Source organism: Gambusia affinis, linkage group LG02, assembly GCF_019740435.1.
Source record: "Gambusia affinis linkage group LG02, SWU_Gaff_1.0, whole genome shotgun sequence".
NCBI lineage: Eukaryota > Metazoa > Chordata > Actinopteri > Cyprinodontiformes > Poeciliidae > Gambusia > Gambusia affinis.
This window is the reverse complement of record NC_057869.1, coordinates 32,002,696-32,020,252: the sequence shown is the minus strand read 5'-3', so window position 1 is coordinate 32,020,252 and position 17,557 is coordinate 32,002,696. Positions and strand designations below refer to the sequence as shown.

The 17,557-nt window shown below is 39.2% G+C and overlaps 1 protein-coding gene across 3 annotated transcripts; it reads right to left on the bottom strand.

Moving 5' to 3' along the window:
• Nucleotides 1-1,147: 1,147 nt before the first annotated feature.
• txlng (taxilin gamma) lies at nucleotides 1,148-17,054 on the bottom strand. 3 transcript variants are annotated; one of them, XM_044135592.1, is made up of 11 exons: nucleotides 16,858-17,054; nucleotides 14,511-14,619; nucleotides 13,398-13,545; nucleotides 12,088-12,179; nucleotides 9,816-9,986; nucleotides 9,123-9,317; nucleotides 6,652-6,771; nucleotides 4,837-4,911; nucleotides 4,596-4,688; nucleotides 1,939-2,034; nucleotides 1,148-1,584 (listed from the first exon to the last, which is right to left on the bottom strand). In XM_044135592.1, exons 2-11 carry the CDS (start codon nucleotides 14,601-14,603, stop codon nucleotides 1,270-1,272), a joined length of 1,398 nt encoding a protein of 465 aa, XP_043991527.1. In that variant the 5' UTR covers nucleotides 14,604-14,619; nucleotides 16,858-17,054; the 3' UTR covers nucleotides 1,148-1,269. The 3 variants fall into 3 exon arrangements, with proteins under 3 accessions (XP_043991527.1, XP_043991519.1, XP_043991518.1); XM_044135584.1 differs by lacking the exon at nucleotides 16,858-17,054 and adding an exon at nucleotides 15,946-16,082; XM_044135583.1 differs by lacking the exon at nucleotides 16,858-17,054 and adding an exon at nucleotides 15,809-15,939.
• Nucleotides 17,055-17,557: the final 503 nt, after the last annotated feature.

The following is a 17,557-nucleotide window of genomic DNA, read 5'->3' as shown; positions in this document are numbered from 1 at the left end:
TTTTTTTATGCCAAAAATAGAAGCCAGGCAGATCTGGGGTCAGCCTGGAGCTAAAGGACTACAACATGTGAAGTAAGTGCTACAGTAAAACAGGACAGGGCACATTGCATGCTAACAGCTGCTTTCTCACTACTGAAGCTTATGGAAAGGAACAATGATTACCGTAAGATGTGCAAATAATGAGATGAAGTGACAAATCTACTTTTCAAGTGAAAAAAACCCAGATGGGTCAGTAGTACAATCCTCCCCAATGACAGCAGTCAGGCTGGCACCTGCTGCTACTTCCTACATTCACTTAAGGTGTAGACTCACTGAAGAGGCCACACCCCCATCAGAGCCCTTAATTGTTCCCAACAGTACAGCTGTATCTCTAAAAAAGCAAATCCCATCTTCTCTTCCAAGATCAAATCTGACATGGTTGTATGTCAACATTTCAAACATAATTCACACCATTGGCCTGTTAAAACTGGCCTCTATGCACTCTAAAGAATCTGCAGGATCAGGTGGGAGACGAACCATCTCGCTTTGGTCTCAGATATTTCAACATTTATCTTGTAAAATGTGGAAATATCTGCCTGAATAACAGCACTGCTGCCTGGAAGTACTTTAAAGGCCAAGCTTGAAGACAGACACAATGAATAATACTGGCTATCTAGCCGGGAGAAAAACTTAGGATAGGATGACCCTGAGTTTCACTGGAGATGGTTCCTAAATGATCCACTGGGGGCAGCAGACAGCATGTGGCCAGGTTAAAACCAGGAAGACTAAAGCAGACAGACCACATCATGAGACATTCACACCTTCACTGGGAACTACAACTGACAGGTTGGAACCAAAAGAAACCCTAAACCAATGATAGAACTCCATATGATGGATTTTAAAGGAACTTTCCTTGAAAATTACAAATGAGAATGTGACTTAAAAAAATAGCTCAACTATTTGATGCTCTTCAAACATCTAGTGGCCCTTATCTGCTAGTCATATTTTCAGGAAGCAGAAGCTTTGAGGAAAATATGTCGTGATTAGACAGTAAGGCAGTCACCCCCTGCACTGCAGTCGGCTGGAATGATATGCTCCAGGCCCAACTCAGCCTGACTGGTGGAGGAAAGGGCTTTGCTCACAGCTCGCTGCCTTAGAAATGTGGCAATTCTTCATACAATAATTTTATTGAGCAAAGTGTAAAATCACAGAAAGATCAAAAAGATATAGTTTACAATTGTGAAAGGGTAGATCTTTAATGGTAATGTTTCAGACTGCCCCACAGCAGCTTCAGTCCAGAAGCCTGGTCGGTGGTGTGGCTGCAGCAGTAGTGGTTTTATCAGCAGCATGCTGCGGGGGCTCCTCACCCGCCTCCAGCTCTTCATCGTGCGCCAAATCTTCAGAATCCTCCTCCTCGTCATCCTCCATGGCTAAGGCTTCATGCTGATTGAGGCCAGGTGGCACTGGCCCCTTGTCCCTCTGCTCCTGAAGGAGGCTCAGCTGGTTGCTCAGGTCGTTCCTTTCCTTCTGCAGAGCTCTGCACAGGCGCTCCAGCAGCTCCAGCTTCCCCTGCAGAGCCTTGAAGTGCCCATCACGCAGCGTTTTCTGCAACAGAGTGTTCCAGACACAGCGACTCTGTAGAGCAGTACTATCAACTGATTTAAAAAAAAATATTTCCATAACCTAACTATAAATATGCACACAGTTGTTTTTCTCGCAGAGATGATGCTCTTGGTAACCCCCTCCTTCTGCGATGTTATTTTTCTTGCAGCCTAGCGACGCAAGAAAGTTAAATAGCCCTCCACAAGAGATTATTTCAGGAATCATGATACAGATGACTGAAATGGATAGTCTCAGTAATCTGTATCATGTAATATTAGCGTGTTAAAGTGTTCAAATCAATGTCACGCGTTAACGTTGTCAGACCTAGTTTAAAGAGTTTGTGGGAAAGGTGCTCACCTCCTCAGCCATCTGCAGCAGCGCCTGGTTGTTGCTCTCCCACTTGGTCCTCCACTGCGTTGTCTCCTTTTCCAGCTTCTTGATCTTCTTTGTCATCTGGAAGTAAATCCACACCAATCAGGGGGCTGGTGTTACTGGTATTGTACCAATCTACTCAGAACTTACGTCTTACTGTACTATAAATATTTATTCAGATTGAATTTAGTGTGAAATTGCTATGAATGGAGCATTTTGATATTTTTGGCTAGAAGTTTTCTTAAAATGTTGCTTCTAGCTTAGAGAAAATGTTGGTGGTAGGTTTATACTGCTCTGAAGGGATTCAAACTCCTTCAATGACTAGACTGTAGTGAGATGCCAACATCCCACAATAATCTTAGCAAATCTACAAGCTGATAAAAAAGCTCTTCCTTCAAAATAAAACTTAGCAGCTTCCTCAGACTAAAAGTAACTCCTAATATAGGAAAATTGTTAAAATTTCTAAAATTCTAACAAGATTATTCTCCAAAATTTCCCTCAGCAAGATAAAAGTTCACAAACACTTTAGCCAGTCTCCTGCAACTTTTAGAAGTATCTCTACTTCAACACACCTGAGTCAAATAATGAGGTCATTAGCAGGACTCTGGAGTGAATTAGAAAGGGTAAAGGAATTTAAGTTTTTGGGTTTATGGTTGGATGAAAAACTTACTTGGAAAAATCATATTCAAACAGTAGTTAATAAGTGTAAGAGAGTTTTAAATGAAATGAGGTGTTTGGTGGGAAGTGAATGGGGTGCTGAGAGGAAGGCATTGAAATCATTATATACTGGGTTAATAAGGTCTGTATTTGATTATGGAAGTATTGTATTTGGATCAGCATCAGAAACACTTAAAAAAATTAGATAGTATTCAGTATCAAGCCTTGAGGTTATGTACAGGAGCAGTTAGAACAACTCCAACTTCAGCCTTGCTAATAGAAATGGGAGAGATGCCATTTAATCTTAGAAGATTACAGTTAAAGACCACTTATTGGTGTAATTTAAAGGGCCATGATGGAAATCATCCATGTCAAGAAATTTTTAAATCTAGTTGGGAAAAAGAAAAGAAGAAATTAAATTCTTTTGGATGGGAGATCGAAAATATTATAAAAGATTTTGGTTTATCTGATATAAACATTAGTCAAACAGTTCCTCTTTCGCCAGTTTTTCCGTCTCTATTTCATAATAATGTTGTTGATTTAACTTTGTTGGAGAAAAGGAAAGGAGAAAACATTTCAGATCCATATTTGGTTCAATCATATTTAGATAAGTACTATGGATATGTCCAAGTTTTTACAGATGCATCTAAAAACTCAAGTAGCAATAATGGGGTGTCTTTCATTGTTCCAGAATTCAGAGTTAAAAAATGTAAAAGAATTACTGATGGAGTATCAATTTATACCGGAGAGATGATGGGAATTATTTTAGCTTTAGGATGGATTGAGGAAGTCCGTCCATTAAGAAGCATAGTATGCTCTGATTCAAGTTCTTCATTATATTTATTGAAAAATAATCACGCTATTAGTAGACCGGATCTTTTATTAGAAATTCAGTTATTAACTTATAGAATTCAAGCAATGGGTTTATTAGTTATATTTACATGGATACCGTCACATATAGGAATAAGAGGGAATGAGTTGGCAGATAAATATGCAAAACAAGCTTAAAAATATAGTGTTATTGATATATTAGTTCCATTTAGTAAAGAAGAAATCAAATCTATTATTAAACAAAAAGTTAAGGAAAGATGGCAGAGACAGTGGGAGGAAGATAGAACTGGTAGATGGCTGTACAGTATTCAAAGAAAAGTTGGTGCAATGAGGAAAACGGGACGAAATAGAAAAGAGGAAACAGTTATATCTAGGTTACGTTTTGGACATACAAGGTTAAACAGTAATTTATTTAAAATAGGAAAACATCGAACTGGAAGTTGTGATTTTTGTGGTCAAGAAGAGATGGTAAAGCATGTTTTGTTGTTCTGTACAAAATATTCTGTTGAGAGAAGGAAATTAGTTAGTTGGTTACAAGAAAATAAATTACAGTTAAATTTACAAGATATTTTGGGAAAAATTTCTACTTCTGAAAATATATGTTATTTAATTAATTACCTTAAGAAAACAAAATTGATAGAAAAGCTATGTTGTTTTTTTTTTGTTTTTTGAGGGGGGTGTATATAATTAGCGTCCTGATCCACACTCCATTCCATTTGATGGCGGTAATGCACATCTAAAAGTTGCTTGCCAACCGCCATAAAAAAAGAAGAAGAAGAACTCTGGAGAACCTGACTGCACGTAGGAGGTGATTCGGCTATTGGATTCAGGTGTGTTGGACGAGGGAGACATCTAAGAGCTCCTGTATGATTGTGAGCATGAGTGGGAATAAAAATAGCAATAGGTGTTTTGTTCCATATAACACAGTAGGAGTGTCCTCAGTAAACCTTTTATGGATGCAAACTCGACTAAAAACCAACCTGTTTAGGATTTTATTTGAAACGTAATCAATTACAAATTTATTGATGGTACTTGACATTGTTGTGTTTTGATTATTGATTCTATGTTGCATTGTGTTTCTGTGTTTGATTTGATGTAAAGCACTTTGAAATGGTCAACATTTAGAGGGGAAGAGGGGAAGCTCCAAAGCTCACCTTCTCCATTTCTTGTCTGAAGGTGGTGAAGACTTCATTACTTTTCGCCAAAGTGCTTTGAAACTCTTCAAACTTGTCCATGTACAGGGAAAGCTGAGAGGAGAGAACATTATACCAGAGCTCATGTGTACAACATTATGTTTACTTTATTACAGCAAGTTGTGTTGCATGGTGCTATACAGTCAAAGGCAGATGAGATAAAAGCCATGCAGAAGCATCCATCCTGATTGGACCAGCTCACCTGTTGTTTCAGCTGAGATTCTTGCTCTTTCATCAGCTCACATTTGCGCCTGGACTCTGTGGCGTCCTTCAGCAGCTGAAATACCAACACAGACAGGTGCTTAACCCTGAACTAGGCTTCAACACTTAATTTTCCTTCTGTAGTCCTGCTAACAGTTTAGGTGCTTATGTTCCATTCTACACAGCTGATGCTGGTACAAAGTTCACAGAGTTCTTCAACCTCCTCAGTGTTCAGAACGAAGAGCCACCATGGAGAAGGAAGAAAGTAGCAGCAGAGAGCCATCTCATCCTGGTGTAGAAGGGTGATTACTAACACGGAGTGGTCAACAGTCCAATCCAAGCACATAACTGCTTGGACTGGACTATTGACCGTTGTATTTGATATATACAGCATATTTATAACAACTGAAGGAAACAGTTACTTGATTGTGATATAAAATGGCACTATGTGCCTGGAAAATACATAATACTGCCCGTTTGAGTGTGAGTTAGCAGCCTGAGGGGGACTAGAACTGAAACTCATTTGTGTCACACAGCTTTTTAGAATGTACTTAAAAAAAGAAAACTGTGTAAAACTCATTAGAAATAAACATCAGAAGCATTATTCTAAAGGCCAAAGCACACCACTCACGTCCAATTCTTAAAGCTTTAATCCCATTTGTTTTTTTTGACATGCCAGCTCCGACTTGAGACCATCGGACTGAGATCAAATATTCAAAGAGAGATTCATGAGAGTTGGCACCAGAAGTCCTGGTAGCATGAATGCAAGCTGGTCTAGCAGGAAGCTCAAAGCTGCTACCTCCTTTCATCTTCCTGTACTTTTTGGGTCCTACAAAGGGTAAGAACACTACTCTTTTTGTGTGTAGAAGATTCTAGTTTATATTTTCCCCCAAAGCAGGTGTACTTTACTATGCCAACGCAGTCATTTTCCAGATCTGCCGCAGCTTTGCCTGGTTGTTCCCAGATTTTCATACCTACCTGTGGGGTAAAACTAGCAGAACCGATTGAGACACCAAAACCATTTGAGTGACAGTTGACCATATGTATTGATAGGCTCGTGATTTACTATATCATGTTATAGTTTAGCTGTAATAGAAAATAGAATTCTAATCCCTCACCGTTTGCATACAGTTGTCTCTAAATCACACATACATCATCCAATTTGCACCAAATTTGATGACTGACTTTTGCTAACCCCTAATGAGCGCAACACCATTAAATTGTAATTTGACTCCACTGCACCCCCCAGGGTATTCCAACAGCTACATCTTCTTACTAAATCAGCTGATATTCACCAGAATTTTTGTGCATCATGAAGGAGCATTGCTCAACACATCATCGCAACGGAGAACCTTGAAGTTTTCCATTGCCGAGAGTTGCTGAAAACATTAGCGTTGAGAGTTGAACACAGCTGCTGCTGCTCACATCCCTCTCACAATAATAAGGAACACAACGTATAATGGCAAAGCTCACTACCTGAGGTAAAACTGAGCCACACATCAACCGGTTAGAGCATGACTTGCCAGTGGAAAAACACCTTATATGTGTTGTGTAGCTCTGACCCCAGGTTGTTCACGTATTAACTGCAGGTTCAACTTGCTCAGAGTCACAAGAATCACTAGCTGTCAGCTAGGCCCTGTTGACTACAATGTGTTCTATTTACTGCTTACATCTTAAAACCCAATTCTCCGTTGGATCGGATGCAAAAACAGATATGGTGCGCTTTGGCCACAATATTCAGATGAATAATCTGCCAAGGTGTTCTGATGAGCACACACATATCAGACAGACAGTTAAAAAGAAGAAATTATCTTACAAACTCTCTCTCCCGCTGTTGCTTCTCTTCCACTTCTTTCATCATCTCAGTGATTCTTTGCAGCTTGGCATCCATTAGCTGCTGCTGCAGCTCCTTGTGTTTGAACACCTTGTCTATGTGCTGCAGAAGAAAACAATGTCAGCATGCAAGATGAGCACAGGAACACAAATGTCTTCATTTTCATTAATTGTATCCATAAAATTAGAAAACCTTCCTAGCTGTGACAGGTTCCACTCCAATCACAAGTACTGGAACAGGCTGCAGATCACAGCATTTTTGGAAGGATCATAATCAGGGTAGTTAACGATATTTTCGCACTACAGTTTATAACTTTATTTTATCTGTCCTATAAAAAGTCATCAACGGTTCTCTGCTCACATATGAAAGATGTCACAGTCAATGTTCGAAGTCACAGACATATTGAACTATTATTCAAAATGTTCTATACACCCATAGAGAGAAATCACTAATAAAGAAGATTACAGTGAATAAGTATTCATGGATATTTCTGTGGAGGATAATCCATCCATCCATCCATTTTCTTCCGCTTTATTCGGGGTAGGGTCGTGGGGGTAGCAGCTTCAGAAGGGATGCCTAGACTTCCCTCTCCCCAGCCACTTGTTCCTCTGGGGGAATCCCAAGGCATTCCCAGCCCAGCCGAGAGACATAGTCCCTCCAGTGTGTCCTGGGTCTTCCCCGGGGGGACGTGCCCAGAACACCTCACCAGGAGGCATCCTGACCAGATGCCTGAGCCACCTCAACTGGCTCCTTTCAATGTGAAGGAGCAGCGGCTTTACGCTGAGTCCCTCCTGGATGGCTGAGCTTCTAAACCCATTTCTAAACTCCCACCCTGCGGAGAAAACCCATTTCGGCCGCTTGTATCTGCAATCTCGTTCTTTCGGTCATGTGGAGGATAACTCCAAATTATTTTTAGCTTGCTGAATTTTTGTTAAGCATATAAAAAATATTCCAAAGAAAACGTAGCTTGATGAACTGAAACACCAAGGACCACTGCTACGTGACATTGTATCATTGACTAATCCAAGAGGGCCATTCATTTTCCCTGGCACTGACTGGCTGAATCCTGAAAAGTCGAAATAGGAAAGATGTTAGCTATTCACGTGGTTTAGATCAGTGGTCCCCAACCTTTTTATCACTGCAGACCAGTGAATACTTGACAATTTTACTGTGGCTCGGGGTGGGGGTTGTGAACCGTCAGACGAGGTTTATGCATCTTGGTATGTCCGCTAAAGCCTAGTTCACATGGCACAATTTTAAAATTTTTGCCCTGATTTTCCCCTTATGACATTCTTAAAATGTTCCAAGTTCGATAAACAATAAACAGCACGGCTGGCAAAGCTGATGCCAGTGATGTCGGAAACGACCCAAATCTTTATTTCCTCCAACAGATAGTGTCATTGGTGGCAACTGTACTGGCTCAGAATATATCCATGATTTATATAGCAGAGATCACATCTGCAGATGCATTTGGAAAAAACTAGTTGATGCTACTTAATATCAACTTCCCTCCATGGCGCAGATGTTTCTCATTTACCAGCGGCGAACAGAAAATGGCTGGAAGAATCACCAAGAAATGGTAAATGACCTACTTTATACAGTGTTGGATTTGTCTGGGGACTCTTGAGCTACATTCAGTCATTCACACATTCATGCACACTTTCCAAACTTCTTCGATTACACATTGTGACAAAGTAATATTTGTTTATAATTTTTAACAGAATTAATGTAAATATCATAACTGTTATTAAATTTGTATCATAACTATTCTTTAATTTACATTTTCCTGAATCTTAGTCTTCTTTTCAATATTTTTTTCTGTTGTCCATATTTTGTATTTAATGCAATATTTGTATTTACTGCGACAATTCATTGAAAAATTTGTGTGTAGTTTTTTTATGTACCGCCATCTTTGTGAGCCATGCATTAATTTATTTTCTCCTGGAGAACTTAAAATTGTTATAATTGTGTTGTTTTTATCGTGTAAAGAGAGGTAGAAAAAGCAATATTGGCTTCAAGAATCATCCCTCCCCCCACACCCCAAAAAAACAAACAAACAAAAAAAAAAAAAAAAAACGTGTTAGCACATATTTTGACATCAGACTGTTAGTCTGATGTCAAAATAATTTCTGCCGGTCAGTTTCTAGTTTGAACTGACCTGGTGGCAGGAGGAAGGTTAAGTGTGACTTGGCAGATTAAATGTTCATGTGAAGCAGACTGGAAGCATAAACCAGAAGATGGGAAGCTGTTACAGTAGCAATGATAATTATTCTAACTCATTTAACAAAAGGACTTCAGTTCCAGATAAAAAAAATCTAAATAATATGTATATATTCAGAATAGCGAAGTGTTTCACAAATAGCCTTATACTTTTAGAACCTGACTCACAGCAACCCGAAGTTGCTCAAAGTGCTGAGTGAAACTGCAACATGACTGTTACATTTGGTTCTGACCTCCTCTCTGAGCTCGTACTGCTCAATGAGCTTCTTCAGCTTGTCGGCCAGCTCCATGTTCTCCTGCCTCAGCTTGGCATTGTGGGAGCTGTGCTGCTCCATCTGCACCTCAATGTCACCCAGAGTCATCTGGAAGTGCAGCATGGCCTCCTTCCGCTGCTCCTCATACTCTCTGGACCGCTGGCCGTTCTCCTCCTGGCAGTGAACACAGAGCCAATCTGCTTCAACATTATTACAGTAGCTCACAAAAGTAAGGGCACCCCTCACAGTTATGTAAATGTTTAGTTTCATCTTCTCTAACCTGAAGATATGACACTTTGTTATAGAAACTGTAAACTGACTACTTGATATTGTATCAGAGTAGATTTGCTTCAGCAAGGCAGTGGTTGTCTTAGAGGCATGTTTGTGGGGAGTCCTGGTCTGCTTCAGAGCATGCTGGAAAAATTCTTTCTTACTAATCTATGAACTGCCTCTCCACTGCCTGGGGGCATTGTGTTGCTTAGCATCACTGAAAATTAACGGTCAAATCTGTAAGAAATAAATTTAAAATAGAAAACACCTTAGCTGTATAAAGGGCTTTGTAAATTAAAACGAGCACAATGAAATGAAATATATGCAATGCTTATATAGGCAAAGCGTTTCACTGGCAGATCAGACTTTAAGGAGCCAAATGCTTGTGAACAGAGCCATTACCTTCAGTGTCTTGTTGTGTCTCTGGAGTTCTCTGCAGAGACTCTCGAGCTTGCTGCGGGCCAGGATGGCTTTGCTGTGTTCTCCCTGGAGGTGGATCTTTTCCTTGACAATCTGTGACTGCTTCTTCTGCAGGGCTTTCAGCTGTTTCTGCATGCAGCGGCTCTCCTCCAGCTGAACCAACCACAAAGCCACAAACACATGAAAATAAAAGGTAAATAAAAGCTACACAATCTTGTAGGGATGCAACAATAAATCAGCCCTGATTTTCTTAAATTTAGAAGATCAGTGACTTGTCTATACCTAAATGTGAGGTTGATCTTATCCACCGGTCTTATCTACCTCAGAAAAGGTTGTTTTTTTGTTTGTTTGTTTTTTAAATCAACCTGTCCTCTTTTACTCTGCCAAGAGAGAGGTTTGACTCTCTCAAATCTCTATTAGTCATCGCCAGGTCAGGATCGTTAATTGGTCAGAAAACCGCATCGGGTGTTCAGACACGGTGCTGGTCTGTGTGTGGACATGGTCTCATATCAAGCTTTAGAAAACTAATGTCAGTCTCTTTCACAAAGTCATTCAATGATTTTGAGCTTTCAAAAATAAAGTTGACATCACAACACAGAACATGTGGATCATAAGGTTTCCTGTTCTAAAGAAAAGAACACATCAACAGCATTCCTGAGACCTCCAACCACTCCATAAAGCTCAAGGATGTGTTCATTCTCTGCACTTAACGTAATTTAATGACAAATATTAAAGCAGACCAAACTACTTCCACCTTAATCCTGCAGTTGGCTGGCCCCACAAGCATATCATGCAGGGTTTCTCGCAGTGTATTTACAAGCCTGGCAGCCCACCATGCTTTACAAGCCCTCCCGTCAGGCTAAGCATTGATGGCTTTTGTTTTTAAGAAAAATTTTATTTTTTTAGTAACTGAGTGTTTCACTGGCGGATCAGATTTATTCCTTAAAGGTAGGTTTATAGTCGATGAATTTAATGTATACCATATTGCCCTTCAGTAATCATTAGATTTAAACATCCGACTGCCTGATGCAATCACACTACACGTTAGTTCACACCTACATTTTCCCCTTATGACAATCTTAGAACGTTGGTCGTTCTAAGATTGTCACTTGCAGTTTTGTAACCGATCATCCTGTAGTCTGTGGTGTGTTATGGTAGATCATCGTGGTGGCTCCGATCTAAATGAGGGGTTTTCCCCGACTGGGAGTGTTAATGCAGCCTGTTGAAAGTGACAGGTAGCCAATCAGAAAGCACAGATTCTCCTCCATCCTTTCTGAGGGGAAATTACAGAGGGGAATCCCAAACAACTGACACAGCGCAACCCGAAGTCCAGGAGTTGGAGATGAAATGTGGAAACAACATTAATGTTTATAAAACATTTCATGCAAAAAATATAGAAATAACGAGGGGAAGAGTTGGAGCGAAATTGCTATGCAGTTGATGAACCTGGTAACTTTTCAGCTGTTCTTCGTTAACATGACATAAATAGTTTATAATGATTTTCATTCAGTCAAGACGTTATGCTGACTGAATAAAGCATTGATTAATGCCTGATTTTAAAATTTGTTACCTGGACTTGTAGCCATTATTATATGCCCACACGGCAGGATCAAACCCGATCGAACCGTTATACCTAGGATTTCTGTCGGCTAATGTGTGATCTCTCAGGTTTTGAAAATGGACCAACGATCGTCCGACAGCTCTAAGATGTGTAGTGTGAACTGGACATTACACTAAGGAAATGTGGAAGGGAGGGTCAGTGGAGAGCACCGGAGTTGAGCCTTTTTTCATTCAATATCATCAACAGAAAAAGAAAAAGGCTAGAAGAGACAACAAAAGCCAATAATTAAAATGATGTTGATAGTTTTAATTTACCGTACGATTAATTGATTTATCGTTTTTTGTGACAGGCCTACCAACAAACAAAAGCAAAACTGAATTCTGACTTTAATCTCAGAATTCTGAGATTAATGTCAGAACTGTTTTATTTTTTTTTTTCAGTGGCTCTAAGCCTCTTCCATATAAACAAAGATTAAGACTCAAAACAGCCGATTATTTTGCGATACATATAAATACAGTTACATTCTGGCATTTTATTTTTGTGAATTTGCAATCTTTTGGATTTATGCAATATTGTCAAAAATGCTGTAAACATATAGCCAGCTTAAAAGAATTTTTTTTTAATTCTAGAGGCGGTCTAGTGGTCTAGCGTCTTATGTAACCATATGTAAAAAACAGAAGCCAACATTCCTACCAGATCTGCATATTTTTTGCACAGTGCTGCCAGTTTCTCTTCAGGCGTGGCAAGAGAATTCAGCGCCTGCATCAGCAGTACAACCTCCTTTCCTGCAGGGAAAATGACAAGACAGCCAAAGAAACACTTTAAAAATTGTTTAATAAACAGATCACAACACTAAAAGCTCCAGTACAAGAACTCAACACATTACTTTTAGATTTAGGCCATCTTGGCAAATTATTTATCATCCAGAGCCAATTTTGCACAAATCAGACAACGGATATTAGAAAGAAACTAGTAAAAAGGTGCAAAACTGTGATTAATTATATATTTAAACTGTTTTGAAGCCAAATATCAAAACAGAAATAATTTTTAGTCAATTTTATATGAAACAGCTGCTTCAAACATCATCCGACCTAAATGTAGCTCACCAAACCATTACTAGCTAGTGTTCAGAGTGCTTGTGCACTCTGAACACTAGTATGCAGGCTGTTGCAGTTACTCCTATCGCCTTTTCATGTTTTCTATTTATTTATTTACAACATGAAATGCTTTTTGCACTTTAGATAAGCTTTTTGCTTATCTTTAACAATGTTGACTAAAAGAGTCTAAATCTTTTTTCTTTGCTGCAAAGATACATTTTTTACTCTGCCAAGTACAACAACTTGGCCACATTGTTTACACCAGGGACCAGCTGATTGTGCTGAAGCTGGCATGGTGTTCAGATCTGGAGAAGGACACATCGGGGTTGCAAAGAAGACAACAAACAGCTGAGGAGAGCAACAAGCAAGAAACAACAGAGGCTTATGGAGAAGAGGAGCAACAACTTGTTTCCCCTCGTTACCATGGGCAACATTACATTGATGGCTAACAAGACAGATGAATTAACAGCACTGGCCAGAAGCCAGAGGGAGTACCAGGAATGTAGCTTATTGTGTTTTACGGAGACATGACTGAACTCGGACATTCCTGATGCCAATATCTCCATCAAGGGCTATCAGACTGTTCAGGCTGACAGGAATTACACCAAGAACATAAAGCAAAATTGAGGGGGTTTACTGTTCTACTAAAACTAATGTGAACTGAATTGATCTTTGACCCCCACCACCAAAATATGTTATGACTCCACCTGCACATCACATATAAACAAAACAGGCCAAGTGTCCTGAGTGTGATCAAACATTCAACCTTTGCTCACACTTTGTTCCATCAAAATAACCAAACCATATTTTAACTTAAAAAAACAAACAAACTCCATAACATTATGAAAACTCAGCATTGTTGAGAGGAAACTGATAAAGAAAATGGAGATGCACAAGCTTTCCTACCAAAAGCCTTGTCGTCTCCAGCCTTGGAGTCTCCTCCAGGATCAAGCTCTGCCTCCCCCAGGTCACTGGGACTGTCCTCTCTGCCCGGGGTTTCCCCTCTCTCTTCCTCAGGCCCGCACAGACCTAAATGAAACCCTGGAACCTCCTCCTATAAACACACAAAAGATTATGACAACACATCAGCTCTAATCTCTCATTAAACAGCACTGTGAGCTGAAGATTTCATTGAAAACTCCAGAAAAGGTCAGGGCTTAAATCTTTAGTTGTATTTCAAAGGTTACGCTGCAGGAGTAAACTTTAACTTTGTTGCCTCAGCACAGTGATTCCCAAAGTGAAGGACACAGTAGCTGTGTTTGAATTCAGGGTCTGCATCCTTCGAAGTACCCGGTCTACGTAGGACGACTGACAGATGTTAACAGAATAATCAGTCTCCTAAAATATTATGTTTTCAGGCTTGATGTTATTTTTTGTTATTAATAAGTTGTCACTTGAACGCAGTAGTTGATTAGCTAACTTCAACACTAATAGTGATCTGTCAGTGAGTTCATCTGTGGGTCGCCTTTGATTTTTGTTAACCAAACAGCACCATAATAAAATAATAATTATCGTGATTAATATTATTTTATTGATTCAACAATTTGAACATGTTTTGTTGAGAGTTTTTTTGTCTTTAATAAAGGTTGAAACTTTGTGGAGCTTAGTATATATTTTTTATTTGACAAAACCAGAGAAACAAGCTTGTCTCAGCTGGTGGCATTCAGTTTGTCTCCTGGATCCTACAGACCAGATCGACTGGTTGGGCACACCTGCTCCAGTGCAACCTCTCTTTTACACATATCGGTATCTGATGCTACATGTTACTCAGCTCTCACAGAAATGTTCTTATTAACCAAAGGGGAACCCAGCAGAAAACATTTTGGAAGCCACTGTCCTAAACATAACTTAATGTAAGTAGCTCTTCTGTCTACTCTTTAACCACCAACTCAGCCTCTTCCTAAAACAAAGCTGATCTTGTAGTACTGTTTGTAAATGTTAATTTAAAAAGTGCAAAATAATCTAGAAAATTAAACTTGAGCATAGCCAGCACATAAGAATGGTCACATTGTCATGTACCTGACATGGACTATCCAGATCAGTTGGAGATTCACTGCCGCTCACTATTCTTCTGTTTGGCAGCTCAATCTCACAAACTCCTGGCGTCTCCATCGGTTTTGACCCAACCCTAGAAATATAAACAAAAGAATGGTTAGAATTTAGACTCACTATAGTGAACTGTATAGTAAATATTTTGCCAGACTGGTTGACCCTAAACCTCAATTTGTGTCCTCCAGGTGAAATTAGAAAATTAAAGAACAGTGAATTTGCCATGACTGTGTGGGAAGGCAACTAGCTGCCAGACACTGGGCCAAGCTGGTTCTTCATGGCAGGGACCATGCTTGAGTCTTGGATCAAAACATGCCCATGCAAAGTTCAAATAAAAACTTCTTCCAGTCAAAGATCTTAAATGGTTGATTGACTATGATAAATTAAGACTTAGAAGATGATCCAATGTCTAAGTGTGTCTACAGCAACACAGCTTCAGAACAAATAATCAAGTCTCAACAAAAAATAATTGGAAATGTGTAAAAAGACAATGGTAACATCTGTTAAATAAAAAAAGAACACATGGTGGGCAAGTTCACTATTCTATAAATGGTCCTGAATGTATCTTTGGGAACATAAAAACAGTACACAACTGGGAGGGTCAGAATTCTGGTTGCAAGTTGCTAGTTGGACGCCAGAGGAAGCCTCTAGCAACTCGTTGTTGCTGGCTGCGTTTATTCAGAGTTGTTAGAATTAGCAGGTGTTTAGCTTGACCCTAACATCGCCACCAGCCTCACTGGATCCTTTAGTGTGAAAACGAAACCATAAAGACCGGAAAATAATTGTTTAAATATACAATAAAACAAGTACATATTCTAACAACTTTAAAAAGTTGGAAAAATGCTGGTAACTACTATATAAAAATATTTAAGCCTAAGCTAAATTTGAAACGGCACATCGTTTCATTTCGCGTTTGACACGGTGACGAGAAACCTCAGATTGAGTGACAAACGTGATTTTCCAGATAAACAAGTTTCTGTAACACTCTGAGGGCATACTTGAGCGGAACGCATGTGTTCCCACTCTGTTCCGGTTCGTTTTAGCAACATGGCTTCATTCTGCTCCGTGTGATCGGAGTCCCACTGAAACACAAAGTGTCTCTTTCCCAGAAACATCTCAAATATTATTCAGAACAGCAAAGAGTACAGCTGTCGAGATCAAACCCCAAACCTTAAAAACATTAACGTTACACGGTGTTACGTAGCTACTGCTAGCGAGCTATTAGTTAGCTTAAAGCTAACTAACGCTAGCCTTGTTGGCGAACTTACTTCAAAATGTTGAACAAATGAAAACAATCACTGCGCTGTAAAACTCCTTGCAGAACGTCGTTCAGTGCATTCGGGTAGCGTAAAGTCTGCATGCCACAATTCCAAACACTCCAATAAACAATCCTAAAAGCACTCACCTGAATATTTTCACTGTACTGCTCGAAGGAGGACGTCAGAAGATAGTCAGTGTGAAGTTTACGCATACAACATCCGGGAATCTCCTCTCAAACTACTACCAATGATGGGTTTCCAAAAAACCGAAACATCTTCTTTGTAGTTTATTGTTCTAATCTTAATCTTGTTTAGTTTAGTATGTGTTTTTTAAATATTAGCCGATCCATCTCTAATGCTAAATTAAAGAGCAGAGCAATCTGAATTCAAATTGGAATATTTTAACTTGAAGGTGAAACTCTTCATATCCGTCAGCGTCGTAAGCTTCTTCAAGGGCAAAAACGACCATTTACCTGTGCCCTCCAAACAGGACGTATATCTTTTCTAGAAATAAAAAGATATTTTTATTTAAAGGCTAGCATAAAATACAAATAAAACAAGAACTTTAATAAAACAGTGCATATTTTAAAAGTAATTGTAAATTACAACACAAGCTATCCTGAATTTGTAAGGGTATATTAAAATATACTTAAGAACATATTTTTTTTAAATATACGTAAAGATTCAGTTAAATTGCAACACAAACTATCCAAGATTTCCGTTCTGAAGTTTCTGAATTTGATGAGGCAGGTGTATGAGGCAGGTGTTCAATCCCACAGTGAATAACTAACTCCAATGGATCCTAAAAAAACATGTTTGCTGCTCAGGTCAACAAGAGTCTCTCAAGGACTCTCATGGTGTGGAATGTCAGGAATGAGGTAAGTCACAGACATTGATACACATAAAAGACAAGAACAATTGTCCAGCAACGCTTTCTATGTTAAAAATGTAGTGTCTAGAGACAATAGTAACTCCCTTATCTTCATTTAGAAGAGAAACGGCTAACAAAAATGTTGAGCCTGTAATATAATATATACAGTGAATAACAAAATACATACCCAGTTAGATGCTGCAAGAGTCTCTTCAATTCTTAGTCTGATAGAGAACTCAACACATAGATGGCGTCAGGTGGACTAGTTGTAGCAGCAGAACATAAAGATATTGCCATCAATAACTGTAGACAGTGCATCATTGGAGAGTAGAATAATAAAGTAGTGTAGAGAGAAGTGTTCAGTTTGTCCTCCAGGAGCCTATTGCAGCATATCTACAGAGATAGTTCAGGGTAACTGTGATGGAAAAATTACAATAAGGTCACGTCTGCTAGTCATGTTATATGAAATGCTAATGAACTCTCACCAAAAGAACTATTTGGGTTACATGTAAAAGGTTGGAAGTTGTTTTCTACAGCTGCATCAGAACCAGGCTGTCTCACCCCTTGTTGTTAATTCTTTATCCTTGGTATAAAAGTCATGTGTTGTCTATGCCTGGGAGAGCTTTGCGAACTTTTCATCCAGACTTGCTTCATTACTGATTGTCCTACAAGCTCTCTGTATTGTGCACAATATATGAATAAACCCGATTGAGTGAATTCACCTGAACAGTGCTTGGAAATAGTATATGTTTTCCACAACAGTAACCTAACCCAGTCTAACTATAAACTTCATGGCAAGGAAAGTTTTAAACCTCTTCCTAAAAGTAGACAATGTGTCTGCTGATTCAATAGACCAAATTAATGGGAAATCTTAAATAACTACTAGA

Excerpts from the sequence above, each read along its gene's own strand:
- txlng (XM_044135583.1), bottom strand. The coding sequence starts at position 15,900 with ATGCAGACTTTACGCTACCCGAATGCACTGAACGACGTTCTGCAAGGA. Across the intron at positions 6,772-9,122 it reads AGTACGAGCTCAGAGAGGAG|CACATAGACAAGGTGTTCAA; the intron begins GTCAGAACCAAA and ends TTTCTTCTGCAG. Across the intron at positions 4,912-6,651 it reads AACAGCGGGAGAGAGAGTTT|CTGCTGAAGGACGCCACAGA; the intron begins GTAAGATAATTT and ends TTGGTATTTCAG.